Below are 25,210 nucleotides of genomic sequence, written 5' to 3'. Positions count from 1 at the left end.
GAGGGGTTTAATACCTCTAAGAGATAATTAAATCCAGAGTCACACCTGGATAGGTACAGTCTTTTGTAAGGTTGCACGGTAGCAGGTGGTTTGGTTGGTATACCGAAGTTTAGCTTATATAGGAGAAGAAAATGGATATAATAACATTAGGAAGCTTGTGGTTTTCGCTTGTATGTCTTTAATTAATTAGATAACAAAGAAGGAAGAAGCAGACTAGTGCTACCTTCACCTCTGCTTCTTCCTTCTTTGTTATCTAATTAATTAAAGGCATACCAGCGAAAACGAGCTTCCCAATGTTGTTATATCCATTTTCTTCTCTCTCTCTCTCTCTCTCTCTAATATATATATATATATATATATTATATATATATATATTATCTTTTACTTGTTTCAAACATTAAAATGCAACCATACTGGGGACCTGTTTTGAAGGGTTTTAATATTTGCTTTTTTAAGCCGGGCACTTATTTTATCCATCTTTTTTGTTGAACAACTAGGTTATGGGGATGTAAACAAACTAAAATTGGTTGTTAAGTGGTGGTGGAGGGGACTAAGGAAAACACACACACTTATTCAGTTTTCATCTACCAAATCAACTCACAAGGCTTTGGTCAACCTGGGGCAGACCAAAGTAGAAGACACTTTCCAAAGGTGCCACACATTGGAACTGAACCCAGGACCAATATGGTTGAGAAGCAAACTTGCTATCATACAGCCATACCTGTGTGTGTGTGTATGCACATATGTGTATATGAGCATGGTTGAATGTTTACATTCTATGCTTCATACAAAAGCATTGGACTAAAAACTGTTGTTTGTTGACATACTTTGTCAACAAAATTATCCTCAAACTTTACACTTTTAAGTACAGGTGAGATAAAAAAAAAATCCCTTGCTTGTAAAACAGTTGAGGGTTAGTGACAGGGAGAGCATCTGACAGTAAAGCAATGCTTCAATAATGTATTCGTCCAACCTATGCTAGCATGGAAAAATAGACGTAAAACAAATTAATGATATGGTTTGGTATATCCTTAGTCTTTTGAACAATAGTGGTAGTGGTCCAAAGACTGTCTCATCAGAATTGCTTTTAAAAATCACACACACCACACACACATAAAGTTGTGGCTAAAAGCATGGAATATTTTAAAAAAAATTAAAATTGTTACGCCCAAGTACAATTTGATTCAAATACAACTGTGGGCATTTAATATAAAAATTCTAATTTTCAGACCTATGTTCCAAACTTTTGGCCATGACTGTACGTACATACATGCAGGTAAAATGAAGTTGTGAAGAATGACCTCTGAAGGTTGAGTCTCATGAAGGAGATGACAAAGGACGAGGATAATCAGAGATTTGTTGTGCTTGAGAAGACCAATCCATATAAATAAAAATGTGGCTCATAAAGCATATTCGTTTCTACTCTAGGCACAAGGCCTGAAATTTTTAGGGAGGGGGCCAGTTGATTAGTTTTATCCCAGTATGCAACTGGTACTTGATTTATCTATCCAGAAAGGGTTAAAGGCAAAGTCGACCTTGGCAGAATTTGAACTCAGATAATGAAGACAGACGAAATACCTATTTCTTTACTACCCACAAGGGGCTAAACAGAGAGAGGACAAACATGGAAAGACAAACGGATTAAGTCGATTATACTGACCCCAGTGCATAACTGGTACTTATTTAATCGACCCCGAAAGGATGAAAGGCAAAGTTGACCTCTGTGGAATTTGAACTCAGAGCGTAGCGGCAGATGAAATACCTATTTCTTTACTACCCACAAGGGGCTAAACACAGAAGGGACAAACAAAAACAGACAAACGGATTAAGTTGATTATATTGACCCCAGTGCGTAACTGGTACTTATTTAATTGACCCCGAAAGGATGAAAGGCAAAGTTGACCTTGGAGGAAATTGAACTCAGATCATTAAGACAGACGAAATACCGCCAAGCATTTTGCCTAGCGTGTTAATGTTTCTGTCAGTTCGCCGCATTGTCCATGTCTATGCCTTTGAGCCAAATCTGTCCCTGATGAGCCTCCTTCACTTCCAACTCATCATCCTAACACCCACTCATCCCACTACTCTTATCCCTAACACTCTCCCCATTGTCTCATCACTCCTCTGACTACAACTATTCACTCAGCTTCAAGAACCATGAGAGTGGGACAACAAATATATCACTCCTTTACAGCCCACATTCCCTGGAACCACTTTCCTTGTCTCATGCTTTCTTGTATCAACTCTTACCACTTATTTTTCATTGAATGACTCCTTCATCCTCCACTTACCTCTGTATAGCCTCTCATTTTGCCAATGGCAAACCTCCCTCCATCTCTTTGGTTCTTCTCCCACTATTTCCATCCTCATGTATCTCTGACTTTGTCCTTGGCACTGTACACTTCACATCATCTTTGCTGCTAGTTAACCCCTGATCTGCACCTACTCTCTTCACCTTTCCCTCCAAATGATATTTATGACTGACTGCACCCCCACTGTATTCACCACTCACTGCATTTCCCTCTATCTCCATCCTTATCCATCTGTTACTCTTCTTCACACCCCCATTACAAGCTTCTCAGTGAAGTACAGCCTTCTCTGTACTTTCCAGAGCAGTGAAAAGAGCATCATTACAATAATGTATTCATATAGACATCAAAATAAGTCAAGCCAGGGCCATCAAAGTTATAGAAATGGTAACAAAAATTTTAATGAATTATTTAACCATTTAGCATTAACCATGAGAGGAGTAAACCTTAATGACAATAAATCAAAGAGTCTGCAGCAGGGTGTGGATTTAGTTATCGACAGGACCTAACAGATCAGATTCGTGGTATTGAACTAACAGGATGTCATGCAGAGGATCTTGAATACAAGACAATGGATGAGACCCTAATATTCCTACTGCAGGAAACATGGAGCAGCATCCTGTGACTCCTATAGTATGCGCAACTGAAACCTGTAGTAGCATCCTCAGGGATGACCTAGATAGATAGATAGAGCATTTAAACCGGCCACATCTGGCCCAAATATTCTACATGTTTTATGCTCAAACCAGCCAGATCTAGCCTCTCACACCTACCCTACAATGTCATCTAAAAATATACAATCACATCAAAATATCCAAGCTATGAGATAATCATCATCATCATTTACTGTCTGTTCTCTCTGCTGGCATGAGTTAGACAATTTAACTGGAACTAGTAAACCAAAGAACTCCACCCGGTTCCAACCTGTTTTGGTTCGGTTTTTATGGCTGGATGCCCTTCCTAATGCCAACCACTCCACAGAATGTACTGGGTGCCTTTTACACATCACTGGCATGGATGCCTTTAATATGTCACCCACACAGGTGTCTTTTAATGTGTCACTAACACAAGTGTCATGTATGTGTCACTGGCATGGGTGCCTCTTATGTGTCACCAGCACAATGATTTCACGAAGCCTGACATGTCTTCTCAAGCACAGCAAATAGTCTCAGTCTCTTGTCATCACCATGAGACTCAACATCCAAAGATCATAGTTCACCACTTCATTCTAAGTCTTCCTCGGTCTACCTCTTTCACAGGTTCCAGCTACAGTTAGACATCAGCACTTCTTGACACAGCTGTCCTCGTCCATACACATCACATAGTCAAACCAGCCCAGTCGTCCCTCTTTGCACATTACATCTAATGCCACTCATGCTCAATTTTTCTCTTAAGACACTCACACCCTGTCATTATGAGCACTCTGGCATTGCACGTCCAGCAGAGCAAATTAGCTTCATTTCTTTCATAATGTATGATTATTTTCTAAACAGTATAAATAAATAAGCACTACATTTGACAGAACAATTTGAATGCTAAAGGGTTAAAATAACACTTATGTGGCAACAAGAAGCAAACTTTAGCTAACTGACAGCAGGTAATGCCATGTGATTTAATCAGCAGTACAACCCAGTGATTATAGCAAGATTTGAAATGATAGTCATGTGATCAGTAGGTCAGTACTTTAATCTTATGCGGCATTTCGGCATTATCTTCATTATTTTACGTCCACTTTTCCATGCTTGTATGGGGTTGGATAGAGTTTATTCAAGGCAGATTTTCTACAGCCAGATACATGCTCTTCCTGTTATCAACCCTCACCTGATTCCAAGCAAGGATATATCTCCTCACGGCCAGACATGTTCTCGCAGAATATTGGTACTGAATTACATTGCTTGTATGACAGTGATACTCATTCATAACTATTACACAATGTTAAGAAAAGGAGACATAAACCCATTCACATAAGCATATACATACATACCGTAAATCCTCGAGTATAATACGCAGGGGATTTTTAGAGGGCTGTATCTCTAAAAAACCTAAACCATGTGTATAATACAAACCCCTTCTCTAACTTGAGTCGTGAGTGATTAAGCCAGCAGCACCTAGTCGAACAAACACTTCCGTGCATGCGTAATACAATAATGGTGATGTTCTTAACTGTTATATGGGAATGTAAATATGTTTGCAAATTGTTTTTGTTACATGTTATTCTGTGTTCTGAATACTTTTATTTTAATAAATGTTGCTTACTGCAAGTTATGGATGATTCTTTTATGACTTCATTGCTTTCAGGCTTAGCTTAAGGTATTTTCATGCCCGACATCACAAAATGCTTCTGAATGAACATTGCCAGACAGCAAATAGAGACTTGGACATTGCTTAGAAAATATTTTTCATTTTTAACCTCGTATATAGTATGCACTAGGGATTTTGACCTTTAAATTTTGGGGAAAAAATGGGGATTATACTCGAGGATTTATGGTATATACATCATCATCATTTAAAGTCTCTTCTCCATGCCAGAGTTTGACAGGAGCTGGCCAGCTGAAGAGCTGCCTGGGCCATATTTGTTTGCTTTGGTATAGTTTCTATGGTTGGATGCCCTTTCTAATGCTAACCATTTTACATAGTGTACTAGGTGCTTTTAACATAGCACCAACATGGGTGCTTTTTTTGTGGAATTGGTGGGGGTGCTCCTATATTTCACTTGTGCACCTGAGTGGCACTGGTGTGGGTGCTTGTATGTAGCACTGGCACAAGTGCTCCTATATGTCACCAGACCCACGAGCCTGCAAGACAAGAACCTCTCAGCTGAAGCAGATAATGAAATGTTACAGAAATGGTCATAGCTCAATCAATTAGAAGAAAGTTAGCCTAGATAAGATGCATAAAGATATGTATATAAGGTGCTACACAGTAGAACTGAACCCAGAACTATGTGGTTGGAAAGCAAACTTCTTACCACACAACCACACTTGCATTCAGTAATTAAGCACAAACACAAAATAAAAACCAACAAAAAAAGAAACAAAACCATAATTACCTGAATTCTTTGATTTATCCCCCGTGTCAGCATCACAGTCATTCTTCTTATGATGAATGAAGTTGGTAATATTCTGCAGTGGGAATTCTCGCAGGCAACGCCCACATGTTAAATAATCACAATCTGAGGAAGAAGAAAAAAAACCTAGTGTAAAACATAAGCAGTATCCTTCATATATCCATTCATATTGTCAACAAACTTAGTAGAGTTTTGGTAGATTTCAATAAATGATCCTATCTATTCCCTTCCTCATGCCTTCCTCTTATGTTAAATGAGTTATGTATTCATTTATCCATGCTTTGCTGATGTGGTCAGAATAAGACCAAAATGTGTCAAGAGTTATCTCCTGCTCTTGCAGGAGAAATGAAAATAATACTTGTCAATGAATAACAAAGTCCTTTTCTCTTATCACATGTATATTTTTAATTGATATTTAATACTTCATACATCAAATATGTTAACACTAACATCAATATATATTCTAAAATTCTTTGTTGTGTATGAAAGAAAAAAAAAATGTGTGTGCATATTTGAGCATGGGTAAATTTAGATTATTCTGACTTAAGAGCTGGTTGACGGTTTCACCATGTTATCAGAGAATTACCAGATGTTATAAAATATATATATATATTTTTTTGACCTCTGATGATACAACTGTGATAACACAGGGAAACAGCCAACTGGATATCTAAATAAATCCGTATTCTCCATTTAAAATGCACTGAGTTTTTTCTTGATGTATCATTGTCATTGTCATCATCATCATCCCCCTCCTCTTCATCATCATCACTTGCAATCTGTTGCACAGTCTGACAGGAGCTGGCAAGCCAGGGAGCTACACATGTCTGTTTTGACATGGTTTCTATGGCTGGATGTTCTTCTTAATGCCAACCACTTTACAGAGTGTACTGGGTACTTTTTATAAGGCACCACCACAAATGCTTTTTATGTGAGACCAGCACAAGTTCTCTTTACATGATACCAGTATGGGTATACATATTTGTATGTATGTATATGTGTAGGGGGAGAATTCACGAAAACAACAAAAGACGAAGACAGGTGGTGTAGAAAACAAACAGATGTATTAGTTTAATGCTCGGGAAGTGAAAAAGTCTTTAGCGTTTTGAGCCTATGCTCTTCCACAGAAAGGAACACAGAAAGAAAGAAGGGGAGAAAAAAATGTGTAGTGGCTAGCAATCTATCATATTAACAGCCACCTTCCATGCTGGCATGGGTTGGATGGTTTGACAAGAGCCAGCCAGGAAGAAGACTGCACCAGACCTCTGTGTCTGTTTCGGTATAGTCTTTATGGCTGGATGCCCTTCCTAACACAAACCACCCTGCAGAGTGGACTGAGTGCTTTTTACATGGCACCAGCACAGGCGAGGTCAATTTTGGCATGGGTTTTACAGCTGGATGTCCTTCCAAATGCCAACCACTTCAGTGTGGACCAGATGCTTTTTATTTGTATATGTATACATATATAAAACACAAAAGAAAAAAAGGGATTAAAAATCCTGGTGAATACTTTCTAAGCCATTATAATTCATATATTGTGTAAATTTACATTCTGCTACCTGTCCTATTTGTAAATCCAAAGTTCATATACCGAATAAAATCCAAAAAAGTGGAAAATTATACATTCTTGGTCAGCTTGCGCATGTTTTGGAACTATGCAGAAATATGTAACATCAAGGTATCCTCAAAATCATATCTTATTGTCTTAAGAAGAGAAAGAGACATACATCCAATATAGTCTTGGATACTTTGTATGTTAAACTAAGGATGATGGTCATGGCTAGGACACCTTAGACCATAGATTTGGGTCAAGCTAAATAACTCAAACAAAGCCCCTACAGTAGACTTAAAGCATACTCCAAAACCAACATTTAACACTTGGATGACAGTAACAACTCAGTTACAGGTGAAGAGCAATGACTTCTATGCCTGCTTAACTATATCTGGTTTAGGTGACAGCGATACAAAGGTTGTCTGTCTGCTTCTCTCTCAGAAAGTCATGTGTAACATGAATTTTACAATATACTTCATATGTGTGACTGTGTGGTAAGAAGCTTGCTTCCCAACCACATGGTTCCAGGTTCAGTCCCAATGTGTGGCACCTAGTGAGTGGATTTGGTAGAAAGAAACTGAAAGAAGCCCATTGTGTGTGTACGTGCATTTGCTTTTGTCCTCTACTACTGCTTGACAGTTTGGCATTGGTTTGTTTACATTCCTGTGAATTAGCAGTTCGGTAAAAGGCACTGATAGAATAAGTGCCATGCTTTAAGAAAAAAAAGTCTTATGGTCAATTTGTTCACCTAACTGCTTTGAAGCAGTTCCCCAGTATGGCTGCAGTCCAATGACTGAAACAAGTAAAAGAAACTCTCAGCATTGAGTGCTCCCATCAACAACAACAAATGATTATTTATGGCATTAGGAAGAGCATCCAGCTGTAGAAATTCCGCCAGATCAGCTTGGTGCCTGGTGCAGCCATCTGGTTCGCCAGGCCTCAGTCAAATCGTCCAACCCATGCTAGCATGGAAAGCGGACGTTAAACAATGATGATGATGATGATGACGACTAATGCATGTGTATTATATATGGTTCAAGTTTGTACAAAAGATGAGACAGGTGAGGAACCAACAAGCAGGGTATATTAGTTTTTTTCATTCAGGGAAAATGGAAGAATTTGTTGGTGTTTCGAGCCTATGCACTTGTACAGAAAGGAACAAGGAAAGAAAATATGGAGAAAGCCAAGTGAAATTGTCGTCATGGTAGATACTGGTGTTATCCAATTGACACTCTTGCCGGTGGCACGTAAAAGCATCCATTACACTCTTGAAGTGGTTGGCATTAGGAAGGGCATCCAGCTGTAGAAACCATGCCAAATCAGACTGGAGTCTGGTGCAGCCTTCCCACATGCCTGCTCTGGTCAAAGCGTCCAACCCATGCTGGCATGGACAATGGACGTTAAATGATGATGAGCAATGATGGAGAGAGAAAAAAGCATGTCCGAATTAATGATTTTACATGTTGAATTGGACTTGTATATACACACATGTAGGTAAACAGTTAATGACTCACATGGTTATTACTCAGAGTTTCATAGGTGCATGTAAACACACATCTAATTAGCAACCATAGGTATCTGATTGGTTAGACTCATGGTTAAGCATCACTGAAACTCTGAGTCTTGGGCATTTGAAACATTAACTGTTTACCTACAACTATATACTCTACATAATGTAGCATGTGCTCTTTTCCAGCATTTATACACTCACACAAAAATACTTATATCTATAAGAGTTGTAGATGAGAAGCATTGTCTTTCATGCTTGCTTAACTGTGTCTGGTCAATAAAAGCTACTGGTGGACCTGAGGACAAGTTTCATCTGTGCTATGTAATAATTTTGGTTACAAATACACATATAAAAGTTTTATATAGTCAATACTGTGCATAGGTACGTGTGTGTGTGTGTGTGTGTAGTAGGTATCAGTCAGTCTCAAGAGGCTATGGATCAATATATGTGTCATCATCGTTTAACGTCCACTTTCCATGCTGGCATGGGTTGGACAATGTGTGTGTGTATATATATATATACACACACACACACAAACATATATATATATATATATATATATATATATATATGTATACACACATATATACACATACATACACACATATATACAAACATAAATGTGTATACATATATGTATACACATGTATGTATGTTTGTATGTATATATATATATATATATATGCATACATATATGTATATATATATATATATATAATATATATATATATATATATATGCATGTTTATTCATAGATATATGGTTATATATTTACACATGTATACATGTGTGTGTGAGTATATATATACACACATACACAATAAACACAGAAATGTTGCTGTGAGCACCAGATTAGTTCTGACTGAGCAGACTTATGATCAAAGTCATTTTACTTGTAGCTTTCCAATCTTTAAGACACACTCTATCCAGAACTACATCATCCAATGTATGCTTTTTTCTTTAAAGATGGTACATGCAATCCAAAGAAAATTTAACTGCTTTTTCTAGCATGTTGGCCAATTATATATATATAGGTTCCTTCATAATATTTATATCAAAAGGAAACCTTTATATACATCCGTACACATGCGTGCATTTATGTATGTATTTATGTATTTTGCAATGTAATTGGAACTGACCTCAACTGAACATGAAAGAAAACAGCAGAATAAAGTTTGTTTATAGATAATTTAGTCACAGCTATTTTACATTTTAAAACTTATCTTAAGTATATATTAAAGAATCCATAAATCCATGTTAGTTATGTTATATAGATACACCCACCTATATTATATGACTTGCCCTGAATATGTGCGTCTACGTGAGTATAGACACACATACATATAAACAAAATGGCTATATCTATTATATAAAATCTGTTCTGTCTGTCTGTGTGTCTCTTCTAGGATCTCAGAAGATAATTAATAATTTTACCAAGTAGTTTGGTATGTTAAAAGAACCATTATCGGTAACCTTATACAAAAATTCTATAATTATAAGAATAATTATAATTAGGGTTGAAGCAATTTTTGCTGAACCCTAATTATGATTACGCTTATAATTATAGAATTTTTAATATATATAGATAGATAGATATGGCTGGTCTATGGGGTTAGCCAGGGTTTCACGTCCATAAAGCACTTAAATGCTGCAAAGTTAAGCACTTTATGGACATGAAACCCAGGGTAATCCCACAGACCCGTCGTATCTGTTTTTACCTGTATACTCAACTGCTCTATAACTTAAGAGTGTGCTTCTTTTTTGGATTTATGATTTTACTGACAATATATATACAGCCAATGTGGAGGTGCAATGGCCCAGTGGTTAGGGCAGGAGACTCGCGGTCGGAGGATTGCAGTTTCAATTCCCAGACCGGGTGTTGTGTGTGTTTATTGAGCGAAAACACCTAAAAGCTCCACGAGGCTCTGGCAGGGGGTGGTGGCGACCCCTGTTGTACTCTTTCGCAACAACTTTCTCTCACTCTCTCTTCCTGTTTCTTGAGTAATGCTGTGATGGACTGGCGTCCCATCCAGCTGGGGGGAACACATATGCCACAGAAACCGGGCCCATGAGCCTGGCTAGGATTGAAAAGGGTGACATTTTTATATATACAGCCAATATCTTACAGGCAACCACAACATACCAAACAAAACTCAGTATATGTAACAAAGTATCTTATCTAAAACGTGGCACCTGACAAGATGCAGCCTGCAAACATGGATGCAACACAACTAGCTGTGCAACATCCCACCCGTAAGGGACAGACGCAGGATGTGTCAAAATGATATTTGTGTTGAATAAAGATTCTTGCTAACTCTATTTTGTTTCACTCATTCATTATATATACTCTTTTATTCTTTTACATGTTTCAGTCATTTGACTGTGGCTATGCTGGAGCATTGCTTTTAGGGTTTTTTAGTTGAAGAAATTGACCCCAGGACTTATTCTTTGTAAGCATAGTACTTATTCTATCAGTTTTTTTTACCGAACTGCTAAGTAGCAAGGACATAAACACACCAACATTGGTTGTCAAGCAATGGCAGGGGGACTTACATAGACACAAGCAAATACACACATATATGATGGGCTTCTTTCAGTTTCCATCTACCAAATCCACTCACAAGGCTTTGATCAGCCTGAGGCTATAATAGAGGCCACTTTCCCAAGGTGCCATGCAGTGGGATTGAACCCGGAACTATGTGGTTGGGAAGCAAGTTCTTACCACACAGCCACGCTTGTGCCTATGAGCCTATATATATATGTGTGTGTGTGTGTATAAAAAATATATATAAAAATACAAAATGGGACAAGAACGCAAAACATTCAAATAGACTACACAAAAAACGGACGGGTCATTCGAAGCCTCTAATCTTCAGTCAAGAACCGGATCATCCTCATAGTTCATTAGGCACTGATTATATAATTAGGAAAATTTTAACCATAGGCTATGTTTGATATTTAAACAATAGAGAAATGGAAGGCAAAAAAACTCCTTGAAATTCACACATCCACACAGAAACACACACACACTTATTGAGATCCTTACTATCACCATTACTACCATTTCATCTTTGGACGGATCTGTTCTACAGAATATTTTCAGATTTGTTTAGGATTTGTGTTTTATCTTAATTTAGGTTGAGTATTCTTAGTGGTACACACAACCATACACAAACATACTTAATGACATACATCAGCATCTCCTGTATCTTAAATATAGCGAGCATATTAAAAATATATAATTATAATAACACCGAACTGACTGATGATGTTGGTGATGCTAGTGAAGAAGTGTTGATGAAGATAGTGATAATGATGATGATGTTTGGCAGAGGAAGAAGGTTGTTGAGCTGTTGATATTTCGCAGTGCTTTAATATAATTACGTAGTTAGGGCAAGCTCTCATGGTATTTGTTACCATTGTAGCTCCAATGATACTTTGGCAGCTAAGATAGGAGTTATCTTTCTTTAATTCCACTCTCCCTCTCAATGATATGTGTGTGAGTGTATGTGTGAAAGTTTTTTTTTTATATATAGTTTTAAGTAGCAATAAGTTTGTTTTTCTAAAGACACGAATAGATTTATTTTTCTTTTTCTACGCATATTCCAATGAAACTTTGTTTTCCCACACAGAAACACATATAGGTGTAGGCTTAGCTTACAGACACAAATTGAACTGAAGATTTATTTTTCCGCCATACACACATTAGGTGATAGGTTTTACATATATTCAGATGTAGGTTTTTGTCTTACACACACATACACACAAGTTGCACTGAAGGAGTAAGAACAACATAGGTGTGTCACATAATAAGGAACTACAAAAGTGGTTATACACAGAGAAAGATCACACAAATGATAAACTCACAGAGATAGAGCACACAAAGCATTAGTTTTTTTCTTTCTGTCCACCAACATAACATTGTAATGCAGTTGGAAACTAATAATCCTTTCTACTATAGGCACAAGGCCTGAAATTGGTGGGAGGGGATAGTCAATTACATCAACCCCAATACTCAACTGGTACTTAATTTATCGACCCCAAAAGGATGAAAGGCAAAGTCGACCTCGGCGGAATTTGAACCCAGAATGTAGCGGCAGACGAAATACCTATTTCTTTACTACCCGCAAGGGGCTAAACATAGAGGGGACAAACAAGGACAGACATAGGTATTAAGTCGATTACAACGATCCCAGTGCGTAACTGGTACTTAATTTATCGACCCCGAAAGGATGAAAGGCAAAGTTGACCTCGGCGGAATTTGAACTCAGGATGTAAAGACAGACGAAATACCGCTAGGCATTTTGCCTGGCGTGCTAACCTTTCTGCCAGCTTGCCACCTTGTTGACTAATAATATTTTAGGGTTAGTGATAACCCTATTACTATTCTTCTAAACTACATGATTCCATGTTCAGTCTCACTGTGTGGCATCTTGGACAAGTGCCTTCTACTATAGCCCTGGGTCAACCAACACCTTGTGAGTGGACTTGGTAGACAGAAACTGAAAGAAGCTTGTCCATTATGATGATGATGATATGTGATTGCATATATATTTGAGTCTCCTTCTCTTGGCATTGCACTATATTTGTAAATGAATGTCATGTCATACAAGCAGTGTTATTCATTTCCAATATCCTGCAAAAACATGTCTGGCCAGAGGGAAATATTACCTTGATTGGACATAGGTGAGGATTGGTGACAGAATGAGCATTCAGCCACAGAAAATATACCTCAATAAATCCCCATTTCACTCATGCAAACATGGAAATGTGGATGATAAAACGACAATGAAATAACAACAATAAAGAAACCATTATTTGAATGAGTTGTTTGTTTTTCTTTTTGTTGAGAGTGGAGAAAGGCAATTATTGTTAAAAGTTGGATTTATTTACTAGCAAATACTAAACACCCAACACTGAAAAGTAGGGCATGTTTTCATGTTTTGTTACGTCAAAGTTAGGTGATTTTACTTAAAGGAACACAATAGAACCTAGTGTAGTAAGATACGGTTCAGTGATCATGTCAGCAATTTCTTACAATGCGAGGTCATGCTAACTTATTATCATCATTTAGTACCTGTTTTCCATGCTGGCATGGGTTAGACAGTTTGACAGGAGTTGGCAAGCCAAAGAGCTGCACCAGGCTGCAGTCATGTTTTGGCTTGGTATCTATGGCTCAATACCCTTCTTAATGCTAAACATTTCATAGAGTGTACTGGGTGTCCTTTATGCATCGCTGGCATTTATGTGTCACTGACAGAGGTGCCTCATTTGTGTCACTGGCACTGGTCACGGCTATGATTTCACTAAGCTTGATGTGTCTTCTCAAGCACAGCAAATTGCCAAAAGCCCCGGCCACTTGCCATCACCTCCATGAGACATAACATCCAAAGAATCATAAAGATTCCTAACATAAGCACAAGGCTTCACATTTAAGCAAAAGGTATTAGAATTAAGGCGGCGAGCTGGCAGAAACGTTAGCGCGCTGGGCGAAATGCGTAGCCGTATTCGTCTGCCGTTACGTTGTGAGTTCAAATTCCGCCGAGGTCGACTTTACCTTTCATCCTTTCGGGGTCGATAAATTAAGTACCAGTTACGCACTGGGGTCGATGTAATCAACTTAATACCTATGTCTGTCGTTGTTTGTCCCCTCTATGTTTAGCCCCTTGTGGGTAATAAAGAAATAGGTATTAGTTGATTAGGCTGACATCGGTTTTTAAATGGTACTTTACTTATTATCCTTCCAGTCTAACTAAAAAGTCAAATTGATCCCAGTGGGGGTTTAAAACTAAAATGATATAAAAATATACAAACTAAAAATACAGTAAAGCATTTTGTCAAATGCTCTGATGATTCTTTCATTCCATCACCTTCCATCATTATCCTTTCTTGTTAGATTTTTCCAGTCAAGCAACAGTTTAACAGATCCCACAGCATCTTATCTCTTTGTTATGTTGCTTTGTCATGTGCCTTCACACAGCAACAAGAGAAAACTGAATGTCTTTGTTGCACAAAGGGCATGATCTTCAACAACTACAAATAAAACTGTTGTTTACATCCAACCAAAATGCAAATATATGGGAAACTACCACCTGTGTCATCTCTTGTGAAAGGTAAGAGAGTCCAGTTTGCTGGACATTGTAGTAGAGCTGAAAACGAGGCAATTTCTACTCTTCTCCTCTGGAAGCCATCTACTCGCAATACCAGAGGGTGCACACTCTCCTACCCTGATGTAATCTCCAGGGATACAGGCATCCAGCAACAGGACCTCCGTAATGCCATGATGGACTGTGAAGTCTGGCGTAGCATGGTAAATTCCATTGTCTCGACCATGGTCGAACAATGATGATGATGATGATGATGTTGTTTACAATGATGAGGGTTCCAGTTGATCCGATCAATGGAACAGCCTACATGAAATTGACATGCAAGTAGCCGAGCACTCCACAGACATGCAGACCCTTAATATAGTTCTCAGGAGATTCAGTGTGACACAACGTGATAGGGCTGGCTATTTGAAATTCAAGTACAAGTCATTTTTGCCAGCTGAGTGGACTGGAGCAATGAAAAATAAAGGGTCTTGCTCAAGGACACAACACGCTGCCCAGAATCGATCTCACAGCCTTAGAATTGTGAGCTGAATACCTTAATCACTAAACCACATACCTTCACATCTTCAATGGCGAATGGAGTGAGGTGGTATGGGCATGTATTGAGGAGGGGTGAAGAGCATGTTCTGAGGAGGGTTATTGCGTTTGAGGTAAATCATCATCATCATCATCATCATCGTTTAATGTCTGTTTTCCACGCTAGCATGGGTTGGACGGTTTAACCGGAGTCTGGGAAGCCAGGAGGCTGCACCAGGCTCCAGTTTGATCTGGCAGTGTTTCTACAGCTGGATGCCCTTCCTAACGCCAACCAGTCCGTGAGTGTAGTGGGTACTTTTTACGTGCCACTGGCACAGGTGCCAGGCGAGGCTAGCAACGGCCATGATCAGTTGGTGCTTTTTATGTGCCACCAGCATGGAAGCCAGTCAAGGCGGCACTGGCATTGGCCACGTTCAGATGGTGCTTTTTACGTGCCACAGGCACAGGTATCACAACTGAAGCGTGAAAACGAGGTAGACGGAGGAAAAGGCGGAGGAGGAAATTGGGAGGATTGGTTTGAAAAAAAAGGAGGATGCCCAAAACTGGGCAAGATGATGAGATGGTGTGAGGGCAGTTGCTATGGCATTGAGGTAGATCCGGCCACCCCGTTAATGGGGATAAAGCCCAGATTTAAAACACTGGAATGAAAGAAAAAAGAAAGAACAAAACTAATAAGTAACCTCTGCCCTACATTGCCTTTGTTAATTTCCTTCTTACAGCTAGATATCCTTCCTCTCATTAACCGCTGTACAGCACAAGAGAGCACTAAAAAGATTATCTCTGATAAAACTAAAGAGTCCTCTCAATATCATCTCCACTTGTTCATTCTTTTGGACATCCTTCCTTTCATACAAGGACACAAATATTTTGGAAAGAGAACTGTCAAGGACATGACCCATATCTATATTTTTGTCCCGGAAAGAATGAAAGACAAAACCCGTCTTGTCAGAATTTGAAACTCAGAATGTAAAGAAAACACTGTAAAGTATTTTGTCTGATATTCTACCAATTCTGTCAATCTGCTGACAAAATAGTAGTAGTAATAGCATTAATATTGGTTTCAAATTTTGGCACAAGGCCAGTAGGTTTGGGTGAGTGGCTAAATCAACTAAATTGACTCCAGTACTCAACTGGTACTTGTGGAGGCACATGGCCTTGTGGTTAGAGCAGCGGACTCGCAGTCGAGGGATCGCGGGTTTGAATCTCAGACCAGGTGATGTGTGTGTTTATGAGCGAAACACCTAAGCTCCATGCAGGTCCAGCAGAAGGTAATGGCAAACTTCTGCTGACTCTTTCACCACAACTTTCTCTCACTCTTTCCTCCTGCATCTTGCAGCTCACCTGCGACAGACCGGTGTCCCGTCCAGGTGGGGAACCTATACGCCAAGGAAACCGGCCCTTATGAGCCAGGCATGGCTCAAGAAGGAACAAACAACTCAACTGGTACTTATTTTACCAACCCTGAAAGGATGAAAGGTAGAGCTGACCTCAGCAGAAGTTGAACTCAGAACGAAAAGACGGATGAAATGCTGTTAAGCATTTTACCCAGCATGCTAATGATTCTACCAGTTCAGCAGAGGCAGCAAACTAACAGAATTGTTTGCATGCCGGGCAAAATACTTTGCAGTATTTTGTCCATCTTTTTATTTTATAAACAAATAATATAATACTCTTTTAATTGTTTCAGTCATTTGACTGTGGCCATGCTAGAGCCCCGCCTTTAGTCAAGCAAATCGACCCCAGGACTTATTCTTTGGAAGCCTAGTACTTATTCTATCGGTTTCTTTTGCCGAACTGCTAAGTTACGGAGATGTAAACAACCAGCATCGGTTGTCAAGCGATGTTGGGGGAGACAAACATGTATACACACATACATATACATATATATGACGGGCTTCTTTCAGTTTCCGTCTACCAAATCCACTCACAAGGCTTTGGTTGGCCTGAGGCTATAGTAGAAGACATTTGGCCAAGGTGCCACGCAGTGGGACTGAACCCGGAACCATGTGGTTGGTAAGCAAGCTATTTACCATAGCCACTCCTATGCCGATATTACATAAGCATTTTATGTTTCTTTTCTGAAAACTGGCTGCATACCAGCAGCTGATGGCTCATGGACCAGCACCGGTCCGCAAACACCACTTTGAGTAGCACTGGGTTAGAGACAGATTTTCTACAACTGGATGTTTTCCTCCTATTGCCAACTCTTACTGTTTTACAAGTAATATATATTTTTTTACTACCCACAAGGGGCTAAACACAGAGGGGACAAACAAGGACAGACAAAGGGATTAAGTCAATTACATCGACCCCAGTGCGTAACTGGTACTTAATTTATCGACCCCGAAAGGATGAAAAGCAAAGTCGACCTCGGCGGAATTTGAACTTGGAACATAACGACAGACGAAATACGGCTACGCATTTCGCCTGGCGTGCTAACGTTTCTGCCAACTCTGTGTTTAGCCCCTTGTGGGTAGTAAAGAAATATATATATATAATGTGTTTTTTTTTCAATTGCATGATCTAAAAGTCAAAGGGGAATGAGATAAACTAACTGCATCAACTTGCTATAAAAGCAGGTAGTAATTTTACCTTGTACTTATTCTTAGTGCAAGTTTTGAAGAATGCAGTTTGATTCTAACAGTTATAATAGAAGTGACAAAGGAGCATATTTGGCATATTCTGCTTTATGAGTTCAATAAAGACAACAATGCAACAGAAAGTGTGAGGAATATTAATACAGTACATGGGGATTGGACAAGAAGTGTAAGCCAATATTAATGGTGGTTCCAGAAATTCTGAGCTGGAAACTACAGCCTAGAAGATGAGCCTCATCCTGGAAGATCTGTAGAGCACAACAAGGATGTCCTGTAAACCCAGGTGGAACAAAATCTCATCTTAACTGTTGAGGAACTAGCAGAGGAGCTTGGATTTGGTTATTCAACTATTCATCAACACCTGCGTGCCATTGGAAAAGTCAGCAAATTGGGTCAGCAGGTTCCTCACAAACCTTCTGAGTCTAATCGCACTTGCAGAGAATGAATGTGTGTGCTTCTTTGCTATCATGTCTCGGGAATGAACCTTTTTTTTGACCAAATAGTGACTGGTGATAAGAAATGGGTTCTCTATCAAAATGTCAATAAAAGAAGTATCAAAAAAAACCCCGCATCATTTATGGAATGATCCAATATATATATTCATTTACACATATAATATACATATATATACATAAATATATCATCATCATGTAATGTCTACTTTCCATGCTGGCATGGGTTGGACAGTTTGACAGGAACTGGATAGGTAGAAGATTGCACCATGATTCAGTCTGTTTTGGCATGGTTTTTATGGCTGGATGCCCTTTTTCACATCAACCACTTTACAGTGTGGACTTGATGCTTTTCATGTGGCACCAGCACTGGCAGGGTTACCATATAACTTGCAAGACAAAGATCCTTTGAAAGGGGATGTGGCACTGGAGGAGGTGATTGTGTGCCAGGTGAAAGGTTAGCATGTGACAGAGAGACAGAAAGAGAGAGAAAGAAAAAGAGAAGGAGTGATCAAGATTAAGGTTAGTAACGAGTGTGTTGCTGTAGAGGAGATACATGGTTAACCAGTCGAAGGGATAGAGGAAGAGAGAGAGAGAGAGAGAGAGAGAGAGAGAGAGAGAGAGAGAGAGAGAGAAAGTGGAAGAGAGTAAGAGTGCAAGAAAGCAGGAAAGAGATAGTGAAGTACCAGGGCATGCTCAAAAGGAATGGGGATCAAAATATAAATAGGATGGTAGAGAAGAGCAAGGGAGAGATAAGTGGTGGCAAAGTGGACGAACATGCCCTCAAGATATGAGGTCAGAATATAAATGGTATGGTATGGCCAAGGTACATGAGTAGGCAGTCGAGACTTCACATGACTGTGAGGAGTGTGGGGTATGCAGCGACTGGTAAAACCTGGGAATATAGAGGGGGTGGGTGAAACAGGATAACAATGAAGCAGTAAGCAGGGCATTGAGGACAGAATTGGGAAGCAAGAGATAAACATAAGCAGAGCATGAAAAGAGGAAATGTGAGGAAGAGGAGAGATGTAGTTTGGTTTGTAGGGGAAGGGTGTGGGAAAAGTTTTACTGTTGTTACATGTGGGTGGAACCCATAGTGCTTCATAGAACTCAGTTTCATTGAAGTGGACAGGTCTTCTCAAGAACTTCATATCACCAGACATTGCCGTCTATTGTCCTCCTCTAGCATCCAGAGATCGGTCCTCACTGCCTTTTCCCATGTCTTTATGGGTCTCTCTCTCTCACAGAGGCGCCATTCATCTCAGTGATCAGTACTTCTTTATACAGCTGTCTTCATTCATAGACATCACATATCCAAACGAAAGTAAATTTCTTTCTTACATGCTGCATTTGATTCCATCTTTTCTCTCAACACATTTGTACTTTGTCATATGTGCACACTGATGTTGCACATCCAACGGAGCATACTACCTTCATTCTTCTCTAGTCTATATGTCTTCTGCATTCAGAGCTCAGACTATTATAAATAGTGGTGGACTGAGAACTGAGCCCCGGTGGACCTCTACTTGTCCATTAAATTCATCACTGTATTCATGTATATAATCAATATATTATTTTTGCAAGTAATATTATAAATGAGATAAATAATACACAATGAATTTACAATAATAGTAATCAATTTGAACTGGTTGTGTGGATAGAGAGTCCCTTTTGTTACCATGTTAACATGTGAAATCTTCGGCAAAATATCTTGTACTATAGTCCTAGGTTAAACAGTGCTTCATGAGTGAATTTGGTAGATGGAAACTGTGTGGAAGCCCATTGTAGAGTATTAATAATTGTTAGAGGTTGAAATTTTTTCTGGCCCTGAATGGAAGAGGAATTTATAAAGATAAGGATTTGATCCTAGCTATTTTAAGGACTTGCTTTCCTCAGGATAGGGCCTTGATGATAGTAAGATCGAACAACTGAGTAAGTTTGAGAGCTTGAGTTGTATGCTGCTCATATTTAGTGGGTGTATGGTGTGATGTTTTCTTGATGTGAGTAGCATTTGTGTTTTCTTGCTACTGAAAGAGAAAAAGTTGGCATATACCTACAGGAAGATACTTTCAAGGCCACTATTTATGGTGTGTATGCCTGGCATTTTGTGTCTGGGTTGAGGGTAGATAAAACATAGATGGAGAATGTTAGGGAGGAATGAAGGGTAGTGTTATTTGTATAAGAGTGAGTGTTGTAGAATGTGATAGCATGTAAGTCATTGAGGTATAGAGGGAAGAGAGTGAGCGATAAAACTGAACCCTCAGGTATGCCAAAGATGATAGAATAATGGACAGAAAGAACTCCATCATTACATGCAATACTAGGGGGATTCGGTAGGAAGCTACTGATCCAAGAGATGAGAGATAGGTAGAGCATACAGGTAGAAAAGTTTCAATAGGAGAATTACATGCAAGACATGATCAAAGTCACACTAATGTTGAGAATGACAACATCACTTTCCCCAAATTCCTCCAAAGCAAACACCGGCTGGTATGTAACAAGAGAAGGTCACTTGTGGATCTGGCTTTGAGGAAACAGAACTGATGGTCACTAAGGAGGAAATTTTGATAGATTTATATGCCGAAGGAAGTTTGTAGTGTTAGATAAGCAAAAATTTTACTAAAAGTCAAAGACGTTTTTGAGTGTTTTTTTATAAGTTCTTATTTGTTGAGAATGATACTCTCAAATAGTGGCCTTGAAAGTATCTTTTTCTCTTTCAATAGCAAGAAAACACAAATGCTACTCACATCAAGAAAACATCACACCATACACCCACTAAATATGAGCAGCATACAACTCAAGCTCTCAAACTTACTCAGTTGTTTGATCTTACTATCATCAAGGCCCTATCCTGATGAAAGCAAGTCCTTAAAATAGCTAGGATCAAATCATAGTAGAGGTAAAGACTGAGTAAGGCAAGAGTAGTTTGTCCTTGTGTTGTTGGGTAGCCCCTGGCAGACATGCAATGTAAAGCCTTCCAGCCATGATCATACCGTCTTTTTAGGAAAAGTATGTAATTGTACATGATCCAAAGTTTTCCTCTGTTAAGACAATGGGGTGTGATATGAAGGAAAGACTGTTATTTCAAGTAGGTCAAAGAATCACAGTGGTCCCCTCCTTGGTTTGTGTTGTGTTGTATGTGGCGAGTAAGGGCAGTGTGCATGTAATGAATGAGTGGAGTATGTATGATGAATGAAGGTCGTGGGTGATTGTGGTGAGGTTAGTATGCATAGATAAGGTGAGAGTAGTGTGTGTATGTGTAGATTGTCCGTAGCAAAAGTGGTGTGTGTGTTTATGATAGATGCTAGTGAGGGTAGGGTATATGTGTATATATATGTAGTTAGACAGGGCCCTGTGTATGTATGAGATGTTAGTAAGGTAGTGTGTATGTGCTGATGTATTGAGGACAGTGTATGTGTTTTCCTCTGACTCCTTACAATACAAGCATTTAACTTTCTATCTGTGGATCCAAGTATACATTCTAATATGTGACTCAAATATTTAGCCTCCGTGTGTGTGTGTGTGTGTGTGTGTGTGTGTGTGTGTGTGTGTGTGCAGAGCTCCAAGTGGAAGTGAAAGCATGAACAGAGATGTGGGTGGTTTGTGTGTGTGGCAAGTACATTCGTGGCATTAGGTGCGACGGTGTGTGGCGTACAATGTACTGGGGGGGACGGGACATGGAAGCAAAGTAAGATAATGTGTGGTTGTTGTAACGACGGTGGGAGCTGGTGGTAGTCAAGAAAAGACCACGAGCAGAGCTGACGTAAAAAAATTGCTGGGTTGGAAATATCGTTCTAATTCACAGAACAGAAGTTGATTTTGTGATATGATTTGTTATTGCCATATAATATGGCAGGAATGTCATACGATGAAAGAGTTTGACTTCTAATATACACTGCTATTATTACTACGGAAAAACGACGATTTTTATGACATAGACACAAGACTGTTAGGGAGGGGTAGGGATCAGTCGATTGGCTGGGTACTTACTATGAAATCATAACAAAGTAAAAGTGAATATAATGCCCGTGTGCGTTTAACGAGGACAACAATTTGCACTTGATATAATTGTTTCATTTCATCATACATTACAATAATAAATCAAATCACTTGTCAAACAAGGACAACTAAAAAATGTGTATGCATATGTATGTGTGTGTGTGAAAGAGAACTTGACATGGAATTTACTGATACAGGATATCAACATAAAAAACCAGAACAAGATATATTGAAGTCGTTTAATCTACATTAATATTCATAAGGATGATGGCACACGAACTTAGATGAGGAATTTTATTATTGCTTTTTCTCAGTGAGGGGATCGACAAAGGCCTGTTTACTAGTTTCAACATAGTATATTTTTCATCTTTTTCTCTCCGACAATAATGAAACTTTAAACACGCGCCATAAATTGTTTGGGTGTGTCGCATAAAGTATATACACACGTGTATGTAATTGCGTGTAAGAGTTAAAATTATACATAGATGCATGCATGCAGGCATATACACTTCTAAAAACTAAATGAATATAATCTACAAGAAATTACATTGGTGACAAGCATCGAGTTAAACACATTCCTGTTGTTCCGTTCCAAGTTCAAATTATCGCAGGTTTGTCTAAAATAAGAGCCAATGACTAATACACAAGAGGGATCAATGCAGTTTCCTATACCTCAATAGTCGCTATGCGATCAAGCAATCTGCTAGAAATAACAGATCTCCTTTAAATCACACTCTACAATCTAAAACAAGATCATTGGAAAGCGTAGTCCAACATGTAATCTAAAAACAAAGTGGGGATGTTCATGGCTGGAACGCTTTTGATTATACTTCTAGTCTTTCAGAGTTAACCTGGGATTAAACTACTGTTAGGAATAGTTCACCTTGTGTCACAATAAGAAAGGATTAAATGCACAACAAACAAAAACATGCACGCATATAGATGACTGTATGTAAATACATTATATATATATATATATATATATATATATATTATATATATATATATATATATATATATATGTATATATATTGGAATATAGTGATGAAATAATTTACGTACCTGTATTATTAGCTTTATTTTCCATTTTCTGTCCCACTAAAACAGTTAATTAGTTTCCGGCTTATAAAATAAAACTGGTTTCTTTCAATGTTTGTAAAATGCAAGGCTCTCTTATTTCCACTTTTCAAAAGGGACGACAATATATACAAGCATAGGTACAAACATATATATATATTATATAATATATATATATATATATAATATATATATATATACACACACACACACAGAAGTGAAAGCTTGAGTGTGTGTGTTAGAAGCTGCAGTCAGCTGTTGTTAAACACAACATTACTCAGCTCAAATTTAATTGCACTAGTTTAAAAAATAACCTTTTCCTCCTCCTCTTATAAATAAATAAATATACATATACATATACACCGATATAAATTATATTAAAAGATTGAATCTTTTATACGCAAGTTTTTTTAATAGCTTTAGAGGTTCCGCTTATGAAAGACCCGCTGCTGTTTTACATGCATTTATTCACCTATGACTGTTATTATGTACATACAAATTATTTATATGCGATTGTTAGTGTAGACTTAGTTCTTTTTTTGCACTATATATTTATAGATAATTTCAATAACCTTTTTTGTTTTCTCGCTATAGCAAATGGCAGCAGATGACTTAAGTGACTGAGAGTCATATTTCCTGATATCAACTTCATTTCGTAAGCTCTACCGAAGAATTTACAGAATGCTGCAAGTAGTTTGGTCGTGTTGTTTTGCCAGATCTACAATACAAACATCGCAGATCTTGACTGTTTCTTAAACACAAAACAAAACAAAAAAAAAACAACCCTATAACCTTTGTAGTAAGGAAGTCACTTCATATATATTAAGTGGAGGGAAAGTTGCGTACGTATATATTTAAGCAGCTACAGGGAAAGATATAAATTGGTTTGTGTGTATCTACATATATATGTATATATATAATTATGGGAGGAAGAAATATAGTTATATATAAATATAAAAATGATCTAGTTATATATGATTGATAGATCGTTAGACAAATTGACAGAGGCAAAACAGAAGGCTAAACGGTTGTCCTGACTTTGTTGTCATAAGCTTTTAGAAAATTGAAGCACCTTGCGTCATATGTATGTGATCATAATGATCTTAATGAGATTAAGAAAGAAATATGTACCTTCTATTCTCTGTCTCGTTTTCCCCCCACTTGTCTATTTACACAACTATCACGTGTAAAGATGAATCGAGAAGCTTGTATAGACGTGTTTGTGATTTTGTATACACATGCAATAGGCTCAATGTATGCATCTGATTGAATGTATGTCGTGTTGTGTTCTCGGTATGTATTAAGGAATGATGGGGCAGTGAGTGGAATAAAGATTATGCATCTATAATATATAAATGAGTGTTTGTATAAAAGAAATCATCACATACAGTATACAGATTCGTCACACTACATCATAAAGCTTGCACGGTTTCTAAAGGAAGTGATAAAAAGTATTAGAGAGAGAAAGAGAGAGGGGTGGGTGGAGAATAAAAAGACAGAAAAAACAGAGGAGAGAAAAAGAGCAGCAAGGGAAATGAGAGAGGGAGAAAAGACGGAGAAGGAGGAAGAGGAAGATGTAAAGTAAAAGAGAAAGTGTGTGAGAGGTAATGAGTGGAAGTGAGAGGAAGAGAAAGGAACAGAAGGTAGAAACAGAAAGTGAAAGAGAGAGATAGAGATAGAGACAGAGAATAAATGTGTGAGAGGGAAAATGTGAAATAAAGAATATATATATGAGGGAATGAGTGGAAGTGTGAGAGAGTATATGTGGGAGGGAAATGGTGAGAGATGAAGACATACAAAGATAAGATAAGGAGAGATAAAAAAAAAGGAGAAAAAGTAAGAAGTTCTGAAGACTCACACTTCCCTCCCTAAAAAAATAAAGGAAAATGAAAAAAGACAAAATCACAGTGAGAGGGTGAGAAAGTGTGAAGGAGGAAAAAGAAACATACTGCTTGTCATATCCTCCTCCTCCTCCTCTCCCTCACATCCTCCTATCTGTC

At 38.3% G+C, this 25,210-nt stretch overlaps 1 protein-coding gene across 2 annotated transcripts in view; it reads right to left on the bottom strand.

Moving 5' to 3' along the window:
* Positions 1 to 24,678, bottom strand: part of LOC115221446 (zinc finger protein 708-like) — a 73,151-nt gene extending 48,473 nt beyond the window's left edge. For both annotated transcript variants that reach the window (XR_005002887.1, XM_029791631.2), the window contains exons 1-2: positions 23,196 to 24,678; positions 5,359 to 5,481 (exon numbers count right to left, since the gene is read on the bottom strand). Coding sequence is in view for 1 of the 2 variants with exons in the window: in XM_029791631.2 (XP_029647491.1) it covers positions 5,359 to 5,481; positions 23,196 to 23,220 (148 nt within the window). In the remaining variant the exon portion in view is untranslated. The remainder of the gene's footprint in view (positions 1 to 5,358; positions 5,482 to 23,195) is intronic.
* Between the last annotated feature and the right edge of the window lie 532 nt (positions 24,679 to 25,210).

The sequence above is a fragment of the Octopus sinensis genome, linkage group LG18 (genome assembly GCF_006345805.1).
Source record: "Octopus sinensis linkage group LG18, ASM634580v1, whole genome shotgun sequence".
In the NCBI taxonomy this organism is placed as follows: domain Eukaryota; kingdom Metazoa; phylum Mollusca; class Cephalopoda; order Octopoda; family Octopodidae; genus Octopus; species Octopus sinensis.
Note: the sequence above shows the minus strand (reverse complement) of the source record. Positions and strands in the feature narration are given on the sequence as shown.